The sequence below is a fragment of the Pyrgilauda ruficollis genome, unplaced genomic scaffold (assembly GCF_017590135.1).
Source record: "Pyrgilauda ruficollis isolate IOZ18807 unplaced genomic scaffold, ASM1759013v1 scaffold3, whole genome shotgun sequence".
Lineage (NCBI taxonomy): Eukaryota > Metazoa > Chordata > Aves > Passeriformes > Passeridae > Pyrgilauda > Pyrgilauda ruficollis.
In genome coordinates, this window is record NW_024524377.1 from 18,038,012 (window position 1) to 18,060,342 (window position 22,331).

The 22,331-nt window shown below is 36.7% G+C and overlaps 1 protein-coding gene across 1 annotated transcript; it reads left to right on the forward strand.

Annotated features, from left to right (window-relative positions):
* The first annotated feature begins 327 nt into the window (after positions 1-327).
* Positions 328-12,476, forward strand: LOC121356602 (plasma membrane ascorbate-dependent reductase CYBRD1). The gene is made up of 4 exons (XM_041473245.1): positions 328-558; positions 5,383-5,591; positions 8,173-8,327; positions 8,535-12,476. Exons 1-4 carry the CDS (start codon positions 372-374, stop codon positions 8,833-8,835), a joined length of 852 nt encoding a protein of 283 aa, XP_041329179.1. The 5' UTR covers positions 328-371; the 3' UTR covers positions 8,836-12,476.
* The last annotated feature ends 9,855 nt before the right edge of the window (positions 12,477-22,331 follow it).

Genomic DNA, 22,331 nt, shown 5'->3' on the forward strand with positions numbered 1-22,331 from the left:
TGACCGTGGTAGCTTATCTTTCTGGTGGGTCTGTCAACTCCCCAACCTCCACAACAGCCTCTCGGCACAAAACCCGTGACCACCCGCTCCCTTCCTTGGCTGCCGTGGGGAGCACAGTCGGGCTGCCACCATGGCAGGGGACAGGTTGACACAGAAAATTATTTTCTAAGGCGGAGTTCTGAACGCGCCGGGACGCTCGGAGAGGGCAGGGTGTAGGGGCGCGGAGGATCGCGGAGTGCCGCCCTGCTCCCGCCCCTGCTGGGTCTGTCCCGTCCTGTCCCGTGCCCGCCGGACCCGAGCCCGCGCACGAGTCCGACCCCGCCCGGCCGCCGGCTCGCTTCTCCGCTGCACTCGCTGCGCGGGCTCGAAAGATGGAGGGCTACGGGCGATTCTTGGCACTGCTGGCTTCTGCGCTGCTGGTCGGCTTCGTGTCGGTCATCCTCTCCCTCGTCTGGGTCTTCCACTACCGCGAGGGGCTGAGCTGGGACGGCAGCTCGGCGGAATTCAACTGGCACCCCGTCCTCCTCGTCACGGGCTTCGTCTTCATCCAAGGCATCGGTGCGTCGGGGGCCCGGGCCGGCGCGGAGCTGCGGGGGAGCCGGGCCTGCCTGGGGCCGGGGCGGCGCGGCCGGGGCTGCGCGGCGCGGGAGGCTCCGGGCGGAGCTGGCGAGGCGGCCCGCGGCGGGCAGCGGGTCACAGCGGGAGCGCAGCAATCGGTCCGCAGCTTAGGGAAGCCAGCACTCCCGGGAAGGGACAAAGAGTGCCTTGTAATAAGCCAAAATTGCTACATACGGGGTTTGAGTTGTTTTGGGTTTTTTTTTTCTGCAAGCACTTGTTTATCCTGGCCCGGGGATTGCCGTGCATTTTGAGTAACGCCTGCGAGGTGTGTTTTTCCTAGGCAGCTGGAATTTATGCAAGTAGGAAATCGAAATGCCAGAAATGTTGCCCTAGGAAAGTTTCTCTTTGGGCTCTCTTCCATGTCTCAAGAAGAGAAAGGAAAGTTCAGTATTACAGAACTTGATCCAGGAGCAGGGTTTTGGCCACAGAAAACGCAGCACCACAAGCACTACTAAAATGCAGTTCTTCAGGCTAGACTTAGGATGAATTGTTTTGTAAAGTATATCTCTTAAATGAATCATTTGTTCTGTTGCTCAAATAACATATAATCATTAAGATACAGGGTTGCTTCTCTATTTTTTTTTCTTTTCTTTTTTTTTCTTTTTTTTTTAAGAGTGTAGGAACTTTGGATTTCGTAGAGTTCAGTCATGGACTAACATTTTCCCATTACACTTCCAGCCAGTCAAAAGGCTGGAAGATGCTGAAGGTTGTCTTGTTCTGGCTATGAAGAGAACATTGAGATTTAAACATACACTGTAAATTTTTGTTTTTCAGTGGGAGTGGGGCTGTTCTCAGCTTCTTTTTGGCTTCAAGCTGCAAAGTATTAAGCAATAAACCATATTTTGAAGTTGTTTTACATAATATTGCTCAACAGGAAGTGTCATTTCAGGCTATAAATAAGCAATAAAAACCACCTGTTGACTTCACTACTAAGATCTATAGTACTCAATGTGCTCAACCTAATTTTTTTTACACATAAGCATAGAATTTTGAAGAAAATAGGGAGAAGCTTTCTGCAGCTTATTTCTATGTATTTTCTGGTTTTTTTTCCTCTGAAACTCAGTTTTTTCCTTGTGTCACGGAGAAAAGGCGTTGCCCCAAGCTCTGTTTAGGTAAGGACATATGTAAAGTCAATAGAAGTTTACCACAGCTAAGAAACCACACACATACAAGGAATTCACTAATAATACAGTATAATTTAGGAAGTACTATTACATAATAGGAAAAGCAAAGCTAGAGATTGAAGGGGTATTGTAGTAAATCAGATGCAATATCAACAGATAAGATGCCACTGTGAATCTGATTCAAGTTTGGCTGATGGAAGTCTGCCACTAAATTCAAAGCAATTTGGATGAGAGTGAGAAATCAGATACCTCTTTGGACACATACAAGAAAGATAAGTCTTTAAGTAGTTGAAAGTAGGAAGGTGTAGCTAAAAAAAACCTTGGTTAAATATGAGTAGAGGATTTTAAATAATAAATATACCAATTGTTTCTTGAGTTTAATAGTCTATACAAAGGCTGATGTTGGTCAATAACTCTAGAATTTTGCTCTGTACATTTGTAAAAGGATGTCCCATGCCATACAAAAATATTGCAAGATAACTCTGCCCTGTGTGATGTGTTTCAAAATCATAGTTCAAAACAGGAGTAAGGTCTGAGTCCAAAAGCTCAGGCTAGGGTGTCTACACTGTCAAATTTCTTAACAGTACTAGAAATGTTCTGCCTTGAGAAAGCTCTTCATGAGGCTGCTTTACCATGTCATCACCAAACACTCTAATTGTGTATGTGCTTTTAACCTAAGCTGTTTTAATTTTGACATGAAATTACACATCACATCTGAGTAAATTTTTAAGAGCTTGTACTCAACTGAAAGGTGAATCTTCCTTCTTTCCCCTTTGTTCCCCAGACTGGAATGTGGCATGTAACATGGTAATGAATGGTATTGTTAACAACTGGCCAAAGCATTAGTTGGTTATACCTTGGTTTCCTATTGTAATGTTTATGGGAAACAACTTAGAAAATTCAAGGCCCAGAGATCTGAGACTATGTGGACAAGTGACTAGGGAGTTTGATAGTGCTTTTGAAAGTTAAATCAGCTAGATGACAACCAAAAAATATTATATAAAAATTTTAGTCCTGACTTGACCCTCTGAGATCAAAGACTAAAAACTGAGACCAGGACCTATGGTCTTGAAGTTTTATTCATACAGAATCCAGTACTCTGCTGCACCTTGAATAAATTATTGACAATACCGTGGGACATATGGTAAGAAGGATTTATTTGGAATATCGTCACGGGATGTTGAAACTTGTTTTGGGGCCTTTTGACACATCTGCTTTACAAAATTAGAAGTAATTTTCATTGGTATTAAGTTGATTAATAATAGTCTAATATTATTGGATATTATTGCCAGCTGGCTGAACATAAGCCAGTGTGTGCCCAGGTGGCCAAGAAGGCCAACAGAATCCTGGCCTGTATCAGAAATAGTGTCGGCTCTATTACCCAGGGCAGTGATTGTTCCCCCTGCACTTGATACCAGTGAGGCCGCACCTCAAATCTTGTGTCCAGTTTTTGGCCCCTTAGTACAAGACACTGAGGTGCTGGAACAGGTCCAGAGAAGGGCAGTGAAGCTGGTGAAGGGTCTGGAGCGCAAGTCTGGAGAGAAGCAGCTGAGGGAGCTGGGGGTGTTTAGCCTGGAGAAAAGGAGGCTCAGGGGTCCCTTATTGTTCTGTACAACTGTCTGAAAGGAGGCAATAGCAACTGAGGATCGATCTCATTTCCCAGGTAACAAGTGAGAGAACAAGAGGAAATGGCCTCCAGTTGCACCACGGAAAGTTAAGATTGGATACTCGCAAAAATTTCTTCACTGAAATGGTGGTCAGATATTGAAATGGCTGCCCAGAAAAGTGATGGAATCTTTGTCCATAGAAGTGCTCAAAAACCACACATGTGGCGCTCAGGACATGGTTTATTGTAGATGTGGCAGTGATAGGTTAATGGTCAAACTCAATTATCTGAGAGGTATTTTCTAACCTCAGTGATTCTAGGATTCTATGAGTCTAACATTATCATGTAAAGTCACTTTGGGAACTGTTGGAGGTGATAAGGTTGGTGTGCAGAATCAGATTTCTGTAATAGATTGCTTTAAGACAGTCAAATCATCTTATAAACAAGGTTTCTATCTTCCTGATTTTGTAGGATTTACTACTGTTGCTTTTTAAACTAGAAAGCCAAAACCAACCTATGTGCTGTATATATTTAAATATTCTAAGGAACACTTTCATTCCAGTATTATATTTTCACACAGTATGGAAAAGCATCCATTGATTTAAAATCTGATCATAGTATGGAGATTTGACTTGTAAATGGTTTTCTTTGTGAATTATTTACTGTAGTACTGTATTTACTGAAATGCATTCAAGTTTAAAAAAAAGTGTGAACAGAACTTGAAAAGAATTTGTCATTTATTACTACTATTCATCAGAACATGCAGAGATAATATTCTATTTATTTTCCATAATCTATGCTTTTTGCCTAAAATGCAGGGGTTGTGGAGAAGTAATGAATGAGTAGGGCACATGAGAATCACTTAGGTAATACCTTCTTATTTCTTAATGTTTGGAACAGGATTTTTTAAAAAAACCTACATAAATTATTATTCCTTTTTTTATTATAGCTAATTATATACAAAATTTTCACTATAATTTCATAAGCAGAAGCCTTAAATTAGGATGTGATGAATCACTGAGTGGAGTTCAGACTTTGCTCAGGCAAGACATTATAGATGGGGGCATTAGTCTTTATTGCTCAAATTATCAGTTGTCCTTATAAATATTTGTCCCCTGTTAGGTGAATATATTTATGTGCTGTCACACATCCAGAATTACTATCTAGTTTGTAATCAGATGTACCTTGACCTTCAGTGATAAAATCTGGCCCATTTGTGTCCCCTGTGGAAAGCATTTGGGTTGTATGACAGACGGGACAATTGTGACAGATAGGGGCAGCAGGGATCTTGGAGAAAACTCGGCAAGAAGCAGCTCTAGGTTAAGTTATTTTTATGGATCATCTGGAGTTAGAGCAATGGAAATTATTGTTTTGTTCAGACTGGAAAAAACACTGTCTGCTAGAGTTATTAATTCAAGTATAGGCAAAACTTCCCTACATTCATCTAACAGTGGTGGAAGACTTGTATTTGTTAAATGCTTTTGTCTCTAAAGTCAGATTATGATTCCCTAATGCTGAAGAGCATTTTCCCATTCAAAGTAGTCTTACTGATTGATATCAGTGTAATAGTTATATAAGTATCTATGCAATTAGAGAATAGCATTATCCAAAGTCGCAAAGAGAATATATATTATAAAATAATCCTACATGCTTTCTCAACAATAATCAGGCTATATTGCTCCAATCCGACTAGCAGCAGAAAAATCAAAATCCTATGCCAAATCCCTGTTAAATCAATTTAATGACTGAGGAAAAGATGATACCAAGTTGTTTACTGGGGTATTTTTTGGAACACATTTAAGTTTGTGGGATTTTTTATAATTGAGAATAATTCCCTAAAAAGCCATATTTAAGCTTCAGTTCAGAGTATGCTATGCTAAATGTATGAAAAAAAGCCTTTTAATAGACTATTTAGAATACTTCAGGTTGGATTTTGCTGTAATTTACAATGTAACTGTGAATTATGCGTAATTATTAACATCTGAAAGAAATTATTCTATAAGGCCTAAAATCTTGTTTCTCTTCTTTCTTCAGCTATTATTGTGTACAGATTGCCCTGGACCTGGAAGTGCAGCAAACTCCTAATGAAGTTCATACATGCCGGATTAAATACCACAGCTATGATTCTTGCAATTGTTTCTATGGTAGCTGCGTTTGAATTCCACAATGCCCAGAACATTCCTAACATGTACAGTCTGCACAGCTGGATTGGGCTGACTGCTGTTATATTTTATTCTCTCCAGGTCAGAATCTAACTGTATTTATAAACAGTTCGTAAATTTGAAGAATGTTTTTAGTTAATTCAGGCACAAAAGGCTCTTGCTAGTACATTTTAACTACTGGGATAGCTATTTTACACTCTGATTTGGCAAATTATCATGCAAATATACAAATACTGGATCATTAACTTTGAAGAAAAATGCATTTTAAGCCTATTTTGTTTATTTGCTGGTATAATGGCCATTAACCTACAATACACTTACACAGTAGTGTGTTTCTAAGCCATATTAACTCCTGAATTTACAGCAAGTTACTTGGTTTGTTGGCAGCATATTTAAATATAGTTAGAACATTTATTAAGGAAGTCTCAAATGAAGTAACAGCTTTTCTTTTTTTTTTTTTTTTTCCCAGTTATCATAAATTTAAGTAGTCACTTCTTGGCCTCAAGACTTTTGTTAATCAGCAGAACAAGTGCATCAGGGAGCAGTAGAGATGTAAAGGATCTGACACCTGAATGAGCTACTACTGGCTAACCAGTTTTCCTGAATCAGCAGAACTTTGACAGATGTTTGTGGGCGTGCTTTTAACTGCTCCCCTTGGCAGAGAATTAGCATTATTGTAATGTAAAATGAGCTAACTTAATGTGTTTTGCATTTGGCAAAGAGCAACCATGCCCTGAAATTTACAGAACACATACAGATGCTTCTGCATATACATGCTGAACTCCCTATACTGTGTTCTTGCACTATGGAAATTTATTTTGTTCCTTCAAATATTTTTTTCCCGAAAGACTAAAAAGAAAAAAAGACTTAATTATCTATGATCAAGCACAGAAAACATCAGCTAAGGGATTTGGGTTCTGGACTTTATTCTTCACTGCTCAGGCCAAGAGGTACAGGAAACAGTGTTGAAATAGTGTTTTTAACATTTAGAAAAAAAGAAAGCATATTGCAGCATTGTTGAGTATATTCTCTACAGCTGAACCAAGTAATAAGTATTAATATTAATGAATAAGAAAAAACAATGTTAAAATTAAGTTTGTCCCAACAATGCAGCTATTTCAAGGAAGTCTGTGCTGCCACTACACTGAGTATCAGTATTTTTTCTAATGGTTAAATGAAGAATTGTGACTAAAATCTTAGTTCTACTTTTCATTTTGCTACTATAAACGTGACCAATGGCACTTAATGCCTTGCCTGTCAAATCAAAAGATCCTTAGTGTTCCTTCTGCCAACCTGTGATGTAAGTCTCCAGTCAGAGACTGACGTTTGTTAAGTGACTGAGCACTATAAAGAATAGTCACAAAGCAGTATCTTTGTTAACAGAGAAGACCCTTGGCATTTACCAGAAGGGGCATGTCAGTCCTATGCTCACATAATACTCTGCCTGCAATATTGTAACTATGTTGTAATTAGGCCAAATGCAGGTTAATACAGTATAGCACACTATATAACATAAATTTAAGAATAGGGCAAAAGCATAAAACGAGACTGTCTCTTGGAAAATGATGTCTCTGGAAAGAACTCAAAAATGACATGAAGCTCTAAATGAGTTCTCACAATGCTGTGACAATAGGAAAAAAGATGGCATTAGTGAAACTAATATGAAATACTATGGATTTTTTAATATAAAAGAATGATCAGAAAAATAAAAAGCAACAAACCCAAAGAAATTCTGGAAAAGTAATTTGAGGGCTGGAAAAGCTATTTTCCATTGCAAGACTTCAAAAACTCCAGCTGTTTAGCAGATCTAAGATTAAGAGATGATTTGATTATGGTGTACTAAAAAGCTTCCCAGGGAGAAAATATCAGGCTCTCTAATCCATTATGGAAAGATAAAACAATGACTAAGTTAAAGCAGGATGAAATACAAATTCATGCACTCTGTCTAATTTAGCAGCAGGGGTGAGTAATGGTAAAACAAATAAAGAGGGGCTGCAACCTCAGCATGACTGGGCAAACCTGTGGATGCAACCATGGGACATGATGGGTTATTTTCCATCACAGAATTAGTGCTAATAGGAGGACTAATGTCCCCTGAATAACTTGATGCCACCCATACATGTCTTCAATCTGTAAATGCCATGTGATCAATAAATTGAAAGACCATTCTCCTTCTAAAGATAGGCACTTAAATTAACTTAAATTCTAACAAGATAAAACTATTTAATCTACTCAAGTCAGAAGGTTAGACTGCTTTCTGATGCTCCTTTATGTGCAAATCTGCAACAGGAGCAGAGAACAGGACTTGATAAGACTGTAAAAATGTGGCTCCTCACACTTTCACTATATTAGTGAATTAGTGACACTGAAAACTTGTGTTTCCAGTACTTAGTTTGGTTGGAGTTTTAGCACTATGAGTAAGTTTGGACACTGATATTATGTAGGATGATTTATAAAATATTTAATGTCTGCTTTCCAAGTGCTAATATAGAATTTTGCTTTGGTTTTGACAGGAAACACATTCAAAAATAGAAATGCCAATTACTTTCAAATTTTTACCTGAAGACATCTCAGAATGGAATTTTATGATTATTTTTGTTCTGCTTGAGAAGTGTAGCTTGTTTTCCATCTAGCCCTAACTATGAATCTGTTTTGGTTGTAGCTGTTCTGTGGTGTCGCTGTCTTTCTGCTCCCGTTTGCTCCAGCTCATCTCCGTGCAGCTGTCATGCCAATACACGTTTATTCGGGTCTTACCATCTTTGCAACAGTGATTGCAACAGCTCTCATGGGAATCACAGAAAAGCTTATATTTGCATTGTAAGTATTTGTTTCCACTTTTTTATTAAGGTTATTCGTTGCAAATATACTTCCATTTGCCCAGAATAATAAGCATCCAGTACTGGGACACTGTTTTGTTTTGTTTGTATTAAAAAGACCTACCTAGCAGAAGACTGCTGGTTTTAGACCAGGATTGTCTTTAAAGCAATCTTTTCTGACCTCTTCTTTCTTTTTCCCCTTTCAAAGGAGAAGTCCTGCATACAGTGACTCCCCACCAGAAGCAACTTTGGTCAACTGTCTTGGTCTTTTGCTTGTCATATTTGGTTCACTTATTTTGTGGATGGCAAGCAGGCCCTACTGGAAGCGGCCCCCAGAGGAGAATGCTAAAATTCTGAGGCCCATTGGAGCAACTCCTGAAGGCACAGAAGTAGAATCCACAATGACAAACAGTAGTAATGCAGATAAAGCTGATCTGAGGAGCAATACTGAAGAAGCCAGAAAACAAAACATCAAATTTGATGAAGCAGGACAAAGATCAACTATGTAAAGAAAATATACAGAATAAAAGTACTATTATACTTCCAATTTCTCCCAGGTGAGGGTCCTTCTAATATAGTTATATTGATATGTAAGTAGGTTGGGGGTTCATTTTTAGCATGGCTTGCTGAAACATACTCAAGTTTTCTGCATATGGATTTAAACTCCTGGAAGTCCCAAACATATTTTATTGGTCCATGACTAGTCTTTGCCTTGTTTAAAAAATCAAGAGCATCATATAATGGGAAAATCACATCATTGGAAACTGTCTTACATATCACTTCTTAATCTAATGCTTATATCTGTTATGAAAAATTTAACAAGATTCAGGCTAAATTTTTCTCTTGAGTGCTTTTGCAGGTTATGAATCAGCCATGAAGTATACCATACAGAATAATTTAGTTTGTCACACCTAAATTTCCTGGTAATGTTCACTTTGTTAAACCTTTGATTGCTCCAGCTGATTAAGCCTCGCACTGGCTGCTATGTTCTACGGGATTTGAGGTAATTCTGCACTTTACAGAGTTGCTTCATAAAAATATTTATTCTACAATTTTTAACTAAAAAAAAAGAAAAGTTTGCTAGATATCTTCATAAAAGGTTATATTACCTTTAGAAACTTCTGGGAGTTTTTGGTCTTGTTTTTTTAAAAAAACAGAATGTATCTGTTGGCCTTTCAACAAATTCTACCAAATACATTGTATACAGACTATTTTTGGCTTTGAATTATGTGCAATTATTAGTGTAATCTAAGAAATGTTAAGACTTCCAAATGCAGAATTTGTCTTATTTGAAAAGCTATAGAAACACACTTAGAAAAATGTATCACTTAAACTAAGTCTTCCTTTTATCCCAGAAGGCAGCATTTTAGTATCTTTATTTGATTGCACAGTTCTGCTGATTTATGGTACTAGACTAGAATTTAGGAGGTTAGAAACCAGAGAAAATCTGCTATCAGTCTCACAGAAAAAAAAATTAGCTTCAAGTGAGAAATACTTTCTCCAGCACACAGGTGAGCTTTGCTCTTTTATTAAAATGCTACCTGTTTACTGAAAGCCAATTTGAGTATCTCCACACTGACATCAAAAGCATTATTATCATAGGCATGAAGACATGCTTTAGTATGTAAGCAATCTATACAAACTCTATGACTTTTTAATTTGAAATTATTGTTTCAAATAATGTAATTTTCTCTAAATAATGAAGAGTCCCTACTGGCACTTTACTTTTATAGCTCTTTCTAGTAATTGAAATATTACTGTATTATGCTCATTCATTAATTTCACAGATACAGACAATATTTATACTTTTACTACTATGGAAGAATAATTATAGTAGATTATTTGGACTGCATATGTCCAAAATGATGAGCCATTCTATTATCTCTTGTAAAAGCTGCAGAGCCCACTACAAATACAAATTAACCACTGTTCATGTTGGAATATAGATAATTTCAGACAGCAAATAATTTCCTACTTTTAAATACTGCATACATTTTTATCTACTCCAGCTTTTAAAAACATTTTAATATATTACTCTTCAACAAATGCGCCATTTTTGCAGTTCACTGTGTGTTTGTACAAACTATTTTGGACATGAGTTATTTTGGGTCTTCTCTTACAAAAAGTACCTCTGTTCCTGTTATTTGATTTTTAATAATATTTTACTATTTGGCGAATGCAGTACAGAAAGCTAGCATAATAAAATATTTTTAAAACTTTATTGCTGTACCATTTGGTACTCAAGAACTACATCCCAGAGTTCTATAGTTTCACTTATAGGTTTGTGGGTGACTGGGACCAACCTCACATTAATGTATTTTTCCACTGCAGAAAATACCTGCTTTTAATGTACAATTCAGGTATGACAGAAGGAACACTAACCTAAACTGCTAAACTAATGTGTGAGCACTTCTCCAGTCCCGCTATGTGCAATGAACCAAACAGTGAAGCATGACAGAGGAAGTGAATAAATGAGCTTACTTGCTGTAATTTACTATGCAGCTTTCTATACTGCACTCACACAGGCAACAGCATTTTAAATTGTTATGTATTGGCCTGTTACTGTGTCTCATCCACCTGTGAAAATAAGCTCACTCAATCCTTGCATAGGTCAAATAATAAAAGCATATGCTTGTATGGAAGGTAGTCAATTGCCTAGGGATTGTTCTGGAAGAAAGTAACTGAACAGCGTACTGGAAAAAACACAGAATCTATGACTTCTTTTGTTACAACACTGAGTTGAATGTATTGAAATGAACAGCTTTTAGGTGGTTGGTTCTATATACTGTTAAATAAGCAGCATTCCTTCTGGTTTCCATTGAATTCCATGTACTGTTCAAGGGGAATGCTACTTGAAGAAAGAATGGTGGCATTTATTCTCTATTCTCAAGAAGTGCAAACGAGTACGAGTAACACCAAGGTTGTGGGTTCAAACCCCATATGGGCCATTTGCTTAAGGGCTGGACCCGATGATCCTTCTGGGTCCCTTCCAATTCTGACTATTCTGTGATTCCGTGACAAAACTGACTGAAAATCAAGGATTAGCAACCTTTTGAGAGGAGCCTCCCAGAACATAATTTTGGTTTTCAACTTAGAGGTTAAACGTGATAGTAGAAACTCAACGGAAGCTGGAAGATTCCATCTGGGGAATTGTTAATCAGTGATATCTCACGTGCATGAACTGTGGGATTCTGGCTTCTGACCTTTGGAAGGTCCCCATGAGATGCAGTAGCTGTGATCTCCTAAACCTTGATCGACCTTGGTGTGTGCAATTTGTAACTGATAAAACATACTATAGACTTCTGGCTTAATTCTAAATTGATTAAAAAGGCCTCTATGTATCCTTGCAAAAAAAATGAGGTTACTTCAATGCTAAATAAAAATGCATAGGTGTTTGTAGAGTAAAAGTCCTAAACATGCTCCTCAAAGTGGCTTTCCATTAACTTTCCTTTTATGCAAATTTTCTTACCTGTATTTATGAGTAACATAAATATAGTAGCAACATAGGAAATGAAAAAAGTGTATTTTCAGAGATACAAATGGAAGGTAGAACTCTAGCTTTTTCATGGGTATTTTTACGCATGTTTGGAAATCATATACATGACTGTTTTTACAGGAACATGACTGTAGAGCTTACATTCCAGGTTTGGATTCCTATAAAAACCAGGAAGTTACAAAACCTAACAAGAAAGTGCTATCTTAAGATGCCTGGGAAAGAAAATAGTATATTTACATGCTGTCATGCAGTATTATGCACAGAGCAGAAGAGTGTTTTTTCCAACATTAAGGAACTGAGAAATGATGGTGCAAATTAGATTCTAAAATTGAATGTAATTACATGTGTATTTCTTACTACACATAACCAAGAATATTGCATATGATAATGTAAATATGGATTACTTGTTTACATGGATATTTTATTGAGTGACTAAGAGATATTGCCAAATATTTTCTATTTCAAAAGTCTCTTTCTTTTGCTTTTATTTCAGAAAATTCCTTCCTCTGTTTTTAACTGTTCACAAGAACCTAAAAATTTATTTTATTATCCAAAGTGCTTATTTGTAGATGAGAACAAATATTTAATTATAATGTCTCTTTTCATTATTCTTTTTTTTAATGTATTAATAAAAGTGATTTTTTGAGCTTGTGATATTACTGAGTACAGATTTTTATTGTGGTACTATATTGAGTACAGAGTACACATTTTTATTATGGTCATATAACTTCCTAAATTTGGATAAAGATCAAATTGTTTGTAAATTACTTTTTAAAAACAGGAGGACAGTTGTACAAACTTTCTTACATATGTCTTAATTTCAACTATTTATGATAATCTTTATGATGAAATTTATGTACTCTGTAGTCTTAGGAACATAGTATTTAATGGAAAGTGAAAAAATTCACTGTATAAACAATTCGTATTTCACCTTCTGATCATAACAGAAGTTCCTCACAGCAGTTAGAGAGAGGTAAAAAACAAACCAAAACTATCTTGTCATGAGAATGCAATCGCAAATATGGGAATTCAGCTAAGAGAAGAGAAGACGTAATGTTGAGTTACTACTATATACAATCCAGAAACCTAAAAAAATGACAGGGCCCCAGCAAACTCTTACAGAAGGAGCAGAAACAATGGGTATAAATTTCAACAAGCTCAGCTATGTTCACCAAATGTACTCCTCAGCGCCTCAGCCAACAAATGTTAGCATGGGGCTTGAGTTTACAGCTGAGTCAATGGCCATTTACACTGACTACTCACACTTACTACTGGCTCTCAAATTCCATATTTTGCTGGTCACCAAGTCATGTCATAGTTGCAAATACAGCTGTCAGATAAAAGTTTTGAAAAGGTTTGCAATTTGTAGTTCAATTTTCACAAGCTTTTCCTTTCAACAAAATTAAAAATCCATTAAGTAGTATTCAAATTCTGCAGGATGTAATCAAATATTAGTGTGGTAGTGTATTTTTGTGGCAGATGATCCTGCTCATATGTGTATACAAGCAGTAATCCACTAGGTGGCAAGCACTACCAAAACGGCCTTTGGCAGATGCTAGACCAGCCTTGCTTTTAGGTGACACAGCATGATGAGTCATCTGCCTCAAAAGAAAAGCACAAGGTTAGTAGTCAAAAAACACACAGTCATGTCAGAATTTATATATTCACTTCTCTTTTCAAGGGCCCACTCAGAATACAGTACTTCTTCACCCCTGGTGCTGGAAATTGTTCTTTATTATGTTCCACCTCTGAGCTCTTGAACTTCTGTTTGTAACTTTTGTGCAAGTCCAAGCTTAGTTAAAAGACACAACAACAAGATCAGAAAAGCATGAAAGTTTAGGGATAAGCTCATATACAAGATATGAAAGTAGCAAGAATTAGGAAAAGAACAGAATTTTACCATTTAACCTTGCAGCCTAAAGAAAAAAAAAATTGATCCTGAAAAAGTAAACATGAGCGCCAATTTCAAATAACAGAAAAGTACATGCTGCCATCAGATACATGCTAACAGCTTCTGTTCTTAATTTAATCTCTTTGTGGATACTGGCTTGTTATCTGATGATGTTTTCTGATCGATTCCACTGAACAGACTAGTTTCAGTACTACTGAAAGCTATTTTTTACATGGTATGCTAGTGCTATTGCTTGATCTTACTTGCTGACCCATTCAGTCTACACTGGAAGTTATTGTGTCTCCTATGGCTAACTAGTACTGATGTAGACAAGGCACCGTGGTTTTTCACAAAGCTTGCTACTCATGTTTAGGTCCATAAAGTGGCAAAATTCATGTAATTATGATTCTCCAGGACATTGCTCTCATTATTGTTATGACTAGATCCAGAAGAAATACTAGTTTAAAATACCCTAGAAATACAGCTTGAATGCTTGATCTTTTTGTTAAAAACAGCAATTGCTGTTGCAGTTAAGGAATAGCTCATACGTCCCTGTGGCAATGGGAGCACTAATATTTTGTCTGGCTCCTGTTTCTGATCAGTTGTAGAGACAGAGATTAAAAATACAAGAAAATTTACGTGACTGTTCATTGCTGTGATTACTGCATTAGTAATGAAGAATTTGAACAAAAGTTCACTAAGGCAGAGCCTCTAATAATTTTAGTCTGTTTCAATGCAAGACTGCCAATGGATAATAACAACCCTGAATACAAAAAGTCTTAGTGGCCCTTACCAGCCTCACCTGGGAGCCTCAACCCTCACACTCCTGCTCATGAATCCAGGGCCTTTAATCCTGCTCCACCTGGGTGTTCCAGCGCTTGCCTGCATCCCCTTGGACCTGACTTCCTGGCCTGATTTCTGCCTGGTCCCATCTCCCTGCACCTGCCTAGTGACCACAGGACTCTGACCCTCAGTAGGTCGGGTTATGACCTGTGGATTGACTTTCCAGCAGAACTGTCAGCCTGCTTCAGCAGCTGAACCTCGTTGCCATTCCCTGCAATTCGTGCCTGCCCTGCTGCCAGTCATTCCTCATTGCACCCTGCCAGCCATCTTCTTGCATGTTCAGCCTGTACTGTGAACTGGGTAGATCAGTCTTCATGAGGTATTTGCTGTAGACAGACAGTGGCTTCCCCATTTATAACTATTTCTTCTCTTCATATTACTTTATGGAAATACGTTGCTTAAAAAGCCTTAAAATTATATTTTAGTTATAACAGACAAATAGTGGATGAGGTGCATGGAGTGAACAAAGATATTTGCCAGACAGTTACTCACCAACAATAAAGCACCTTTTTCTTCTGCATTTCCAATTCTACTGAATGATACCATCATTTCACAGGTCTCTATTCCTAACAAGAGTAGCAGCACAAAACATGCATTTCCATGTAGAAAAGTATGCTTTTTTAAGAATCTGCAGTGATAAATATGAAATCAGATAAATCGGATAAATCTTGTCCTCACTTTATTCCATACTGTAAGCAGAAGTTACAATAGCCTAGCGAAACACAATTGCAGCAGATCTCAAAATGCTGCAGCAGAAGTTTTCCTAGCTCTTTGGTCTGTACTGACAATTATGCAGCTGGGAAAAAAGACTGCAGCTCTGAAAAGAAGGCACTGTCTGTTATACATGGATTTGGATGAACTCTTCTGTGCTACCAAGCAGCAGAAACCTAATGATGGCACTGCAAAAGCCTGGGAAGAATTTGCCTATCCATGAGACTGGAACTGTATAAGCACAAGCACTATTTGAGTAAACGAGTTTGCACACAGACCTAAGCACTGCTCTCCTCTCCTCAAATAAATGAAAGAAAATTCACAGGCAATACAGGTAGTCAGCAATTCCCACATACAACAGCTGTTCAAAACCCCTCCACAGAGTTACTTCACTTTGAAAAGAAAGGTATCTTTAAGTAAGAATTGCTTCCAGAGCTTTTAGCTGACTTCAAGGACAGGAGAGTTCCCTGTTACTCCAGTCTCTGACTGCACTTGTACTCCATTTGTACCTGATTTTAATATGAATTCAAATATTCTGGCACAGAATCACATGGAGTGCTTCTTTTGATTTCTTCCTTTGTAAGCCTACATCAGCCATCATGGAGTCTTGTGTACTCTGTTTGAACCTCTTTTTTTTATTTTCAATGGTTATTCAGGTACTAACTATAGGAAACTCTATCAAGAAATCTACACATGGTTTGAGCTCGTCACAGGAATGCCTTGGTCTTCCTAAGTGAAGAGGTAACTACAATCCTGTGAGAGTTCAGACATTTCTGCACATTTTCCTACAAATTGTATTATTTTGCACTTTCTAACATTATGCTTTCCAAGCCACTGATGTGCTCCATTCACTAATTAACATTTCCTTCTTATTCCAAACTCCTTTCTCCAGCTCATCTGAGGACATTTTACTCCTATCTTTGTATTCCCTGAATCTCTGCTGTAGCAACAAAATCTTTCTATTTCTCAGTATGTTTTCTCTGGTTTAAAACCTAACCAATCTCTCATCCTGGGGAGGGTAGCTCACTTCAGTCTGAGTAGGACAGTTCCTCCTAATGCCTTAAAGGAATAATTCAATCTGAAGTAAGCTCTTGTGGAATGTAATAAATGGTTACAAAGACATTTTGTACATCAGCCCGGTAAGTACAAATTCAAATTATACTGCAAACCCTACTGCCAGTTTTCTTATGTTGTCACCATGTTTATGACAGTTATTTTTATTACACTTAGTGTTCCTTTGCCTATCTCTAAACATTTAAACATCTCTAAACAAATAATAACTGTAATAAAAAATACCTTGGGGTTTTGATCTAAAATTTTAAATTTTCAATTTAAAATATTTTTGTGGCTTTAGAGCCAATCTGTAGATAAAATATATGAAATGAATTCCACCAGCTACATACAACAATATTTGGTTACTTTGTAATTTCAGGTCTGACTCATTTTGAGAGAAGACAGCTTGTGTAGCCTCTATGTAAAACACTAGGAAAAGCAGAAACTTCAATTTGTTCTCTTTATAGATTTGTTTATTCAGAAAGAAGCTTTGAAATAAGAGGCTTTGAAAGGCTGGCTGAATAATGAGTTGTCATTCTTTGAAGGCATATTATCTTTAAAAATACAAGAAAACCTGAGGGTTTCTAATGAGTAGAACCCTTTATTTTTCAAAGAAAATAAATGGAAGAGTTTGAAAAGATTTTTTTCTTGTATTTTTTTTCCTTCTCCTGGAGCTGCCTGTTGCTCTTATGTGGAAGCTTCCTGCTGATCTGACTTTTTATTCTGCTGTGAGACTGATGCCAAGATTTACGATTGCTGTGGACAGGAACTGGATTTAGCATAAGGAAGATAACTGCTTTTCCCTTAGGGAGAGGCAGAAAAGGGAAAGACAGAGATGGCCCAGAGACAATAATATCTGAAGCTATATTCTTGGTCAATTATTTTATTCATTCTCTATTTTAGATTATGCTGCAACTAATAAAAGGCAAGAAAGCTACCGGTCTCAAGCCAGGAACACAGATAAGCAAGGAAACTATTTGTGGTTTCATGCAAATGTGCAACTATAATGGAAGTGATGTTCTGTTTTTATATAGAAGTGACACAGTGCCCCTTGTAACATAAGTGTAATTAACAAAAACTCTCATCAGCATCTGTCAGGTAGAGATTTGCCTTCTACACAGTGTCCTTCAGCTGAGAGAAAAAGGTGAGTGTAGAACTGTGCATCATTACAATTATTTTAGCAATTCATTGTCTATATAGTCTTTTGCACATTCTACAGTTTTTAATTACCTTCTCTAGGCATTTAAAGAGGTAAAGATTTTTGCTTATAAGGCAGACTTGTACAACTTGAAATTATTTACAGCCAGTTGGCAGACAGTTGTCTTCTGTTAACCCACAGTGCCCATGGAAAATGCAATTTTTTGAGATACTGGAAAGTTTGCATCAAAATGCAGGGAATTTCCCAAGCAAGGCAAGACTCCACTCTAAAAGCAGGGGAGCAAAATGTAAAACCCCAGACCAAGTCTCAATTTGCCATGATTTGCAAAGAAAAGAAATTCTTCTCATACACCCACCCAAAGATAAAACTATGAATACTTCTTTGTTGCTTGACATAACAAAAAATCTTACCTAGAAAGTGAGCTTAACATTCCACACGTCAATATGGTTTATACAGTACTGTCATATACATGCAGCCATTTATTATAGAATAAACAAAATGAAAAATATTTTATGTTTTACTGGGTCAAGAAGCACTCGTAGAAACTTGCTTCAATTCATTGCAGTGTCACTTGAAATCTAGCTTTCATAAACATGAAGCTTCCTCTCCAGATAGACAACCAAATCACATTGAATTTGATGACAGAGAGCTCATACAAATAGTTTTCATTGATTTAAATATATGTTTATGTTTCTCAGCTGTTGTCAGTTTTACAACAGTATGTTTATTCAAGATTGGAAAAAAGCATTTAACCATTTCTTAACTGGACTTGGCTGCACAGTTCTGGCTGCTGGCAGATTCTGCTAAAATCTCTCGACTCTTCATAATAGTTTTGTGTATGATAAACCCTATCCATTATCTTTATGCAGCTGTACACAGGATCAAATCAAAATCGAGTTAAGAAATCTTGGAGAATGAATCAGTGAACAGTGTTTAAGAGAGAACTGAGTTTCTAAAATAAATTTTAAAATGTGTCACAGGTTTCCTGATGGTATGAGAAGTCTAACATACTGCAGTAAGCCTTCCATCTGAATGTGTGGCAGGAAAAATACAAAACACAAAGTTAAAAAATCCAGTAAAATTGTGAAGTCTTTTGTAATATTGATTCTACAGATCACATTACCGCTCGAGTTCAGACACAGAATCTCATATGCAATCCATTTCCAAACAAAACAGGCATCCTAGTAAAAGACAGTTTTGTGGCCTAGCATGGCGTTCTAGAAGTTGTTTGAGATCTATAAGTAGGATGTTCCTGCATCAATATATTCTAGCATCATGGTTTTGGCAGACCCTTCAGTACAAAATCAGTTCTAATTTGTACTTAACATCTTTATTGAGCAGTCTCAGAAGCTCCATCCTGCACACTTCCCCAGTGTCCTGCCACCTAGTTTTGCACACCTAGCTGTCTTCTGTTATTTGGCACAGTTTCTTTTCACTTCAAGCTAAGTATGGAATAAAAGATTTCTCTTTAAACGCTTATCCTCTCTCTTTTTCTGTGGTTAGCCTACACACTTGGTAGCCTTCTGTTTACCTTTCAAGCTATTTCAGAATGTAACAACATTTTTGCTCTAATTTTAGAACCTTACTCAGAACATCTTTTTTGCATTCACATGCAAAACAATAGCAAAGAGAACCTCACAGTACCTTTAAAAACTCAGAACACCAAGGTTTGATCAGTATTCTGAAAGAAGTCCTTTAAAAATGGAAATCTGGGGAACACTTACTTTTCAGCACTACAGTGCAGAGCAGAGATCTTTGGCATACTGATGACAAAATCTGCAGAGTCCCTTTTAGCTCTCTGGGGAGTCCTACAAATTTGAGATGCAGTAGTCCATGGTTCAATTACTTACTGGAATGGATTCTCCACAAGTAGGGATAATCCTTCATTTGATGCTTACTCACTTGGACACATTTCTGTATTCAATACTGGCCTTTCCAGGCTTTGCAATGCTTATTTTTTCTTCCCAGATTGTGTTTCCGCATTAGCTGATATTATTACTCTTATTTGGTTGAAATAGCACTTTTCTTTTATGAACTTCTCATTAGCTTAAAATAACTTTTCAAAGCAATTCTCTCTAGACTAATACCTATCATGCTTGTTCTCAGGCTGTCACACTTTTTTCCGTTTTTAGTTTGAAGAGGGCCACTCAGTAGTTTGTTAGGATCACACTTTAAAGTATATACAGGTACAGTTCATTTCAGTAAATACTTACCAAATGCAGTATTCCTTATTTTTATTCTTTTTAAAATATTTACCCTCTTAATTATAATAGGCCATCAAACACCACTTTAATTTTTTTTTTGTTTTGAAATACCTCCTGAAGTTTATCTTCTCTCTGGTTTTGTAACAGCTTTAAGGTATTTACAGCATCTTTTGTCTTGACTCAGTATCTGAATTTATTAAATAAAATGAATGACAACCTCAATATCCTTACTATAAGAACTATGCATAAGGTAACATGCATACTATATGAAGTATTGCTATGTTACCTACATTACATAATTTTAGTTTATATAAAAATTGTAATAATAAAAATGCTGTCTCATATCTCGGTAAAATACAGCGTAATTACAAATTACAAAACACAAAATAGATGGAAATGCTGTCACTTGAAATCTACAAAAGCAGTATAACTACCTAAGGTTTCAAAAGAATATGTTCTAGGTAAATAGAGCACAGTGAAGCATATATGTTATGACCTCATGGTGATACAGATAAATATACATTTCACAATAATGCAGTTTAAGGAAACGGGTTATGGCACCTGAATGACAGCAGAAGAAGATGGGAGAAATGGAGAAATTAGCTTTATGCAAATCTTACACTGTACCACCTGCCAGCTTGTGTCAGGTACTCTTCAGCTGTCACTGGATCTCCTGTGAACAATTAAAGATTCAAAATTAATACAAATCAGAACAAGCCACAGGTTTTTTACACTAAAAATAATCTTCCTTAATAATTATATTTTTGGTATCCACTGTTACTGAACTTTATTTAGTTAAGAAAATTCTAAAAGCATTTTCAACATTTTCTTAGCAGATACTAAATCAGAATTTCCAATTACTAGAATATCACATAAAAAGTCTATTTAAAATTAATTTTAGTCCATGCCCTGACAGAGCAATTTCTCATTGCTCAACTTCCTAGTACCAGCACTGTTCTTCGCAGTGCAGAAACAATTCCAAATATACAGAGTCACATCAGCATTCTGTTGAGTCCCACATGTCCCAGCAAATAAAACAAGGTTGTTTGATAATCGCAGATATTGCTTAATCTTTCTGGAAAAATAAAAGCCAGTAAATCTAAGCATTATATTTAACTTTGCACAATATTGTGGGATTTATTTTAATAAAATGAACTCTAAGGCCTAACTGATTGGTTTCCATCTGTAATTTAGAGAAAGATTTTCAAAGGCATGAAAGCCTATTAAGAACACATTTAATTGATTTTTTGGGGTCTCGATGCAGCATTTACTGCAGTCAGCAGTGAAATTTCCATTGATTTAAATAAGAACAGGTTCAAACCTGCAAAGACCTAGCTGCTATTTATGCATTGCACAGTAGCCCCTCCATAGCTACAGATTTCTTCCCTTGTTTTGGTAAAAATAATCTACATGCTTTTGTACATACACTCAGTACAATTTACTTTATATTAAAAAAAAAACAAAAAAGCAAAAGTCACATTTCCAAAGGTGATGAAAGTTTTAACACTGAAGACTGAACACAGTGCAACTGCCATTCAGTTTTATGATGCCTCTCTTCACTGAAGTCAATGGCATTGTTTATGAGTAAAACAACCAAAATGTTGAATATGTAGTTACTAGGTACTAAGATTACTTAAACAAGTTTGAGTAATTATACATAGAACTATTGTGTTACTGCTGCAAAAGTGAGGGAAATGTTATCAAATATTCAATTCTATCAATAAATGAAACACTGATTTTATTCTGGTTTATTTAGCAAAGAAATGCAACAGAATATTTTAAAGCATTCCTGTCTAAGAAATAAGGCTTTTCAGAGAATGGTCTCACTGATACGTGCAAAGATCAAAAAGGGGTGGTAATGTTAGCATTCCAAATTCATTTAGATGAAACAATAAGATAATTAGGTGTAAAAAATGCAGTCTTATGTTCAATGCAGTAAAGGATCAATTTCATTTAAAGGCAAGTGGAGTGTACACTATATCATCTGATCCAAAGGAGTGACCTTCTTGATTCAAATGCAAAATGCCTGTGCCTATTGCAGATGGAATTTACCAGGACAAAATGTTCAATAGAAAGATTACATTTCCACTGGGGCAGAAAGGTATTTGTCAGTGTCTCATTACAGCTGTGATACAAACATCTTGGATTTCAGTTAGCTTTGAGAGAGAACAATAATCCAGCAGTGAACCTGCAGACAAACCTTTGTTTCTTACACCATTGTATGTGGATTTTTGTTTCATTTGCAATAAGAAATTGTAAGATTTCCAAAAGAAATAAACAGAAGTAAATAACATTCCAGCCATTTTAATGTCAGCAGTATCACTTAGTGTTTGTCTGTCTGATAACTTTGCACTAGGAGGCGAGGGTGACATAATTTACATTTTTTCCAGCATAAATGAAAAGTGCTGAATTCTTTGAACCGTAAGTGTCCCATCAGTTCTTCTACCCTCACTGTCGCACCTCCTATTATTAACACAGCATATCCACTCAGATGCTTTTGATCCTTTTCTATGAAAAGTAGTTTGCCTTCCCCATGGAAATAAATACGAAATTTGCTTTAGTGCATATCAGCAGTTCAAACAACGGCCCATAAAAATTTCCACCCTATCGAGGTCATGTTTTAACTTCAAAAATTTAGAGCTTGCCTT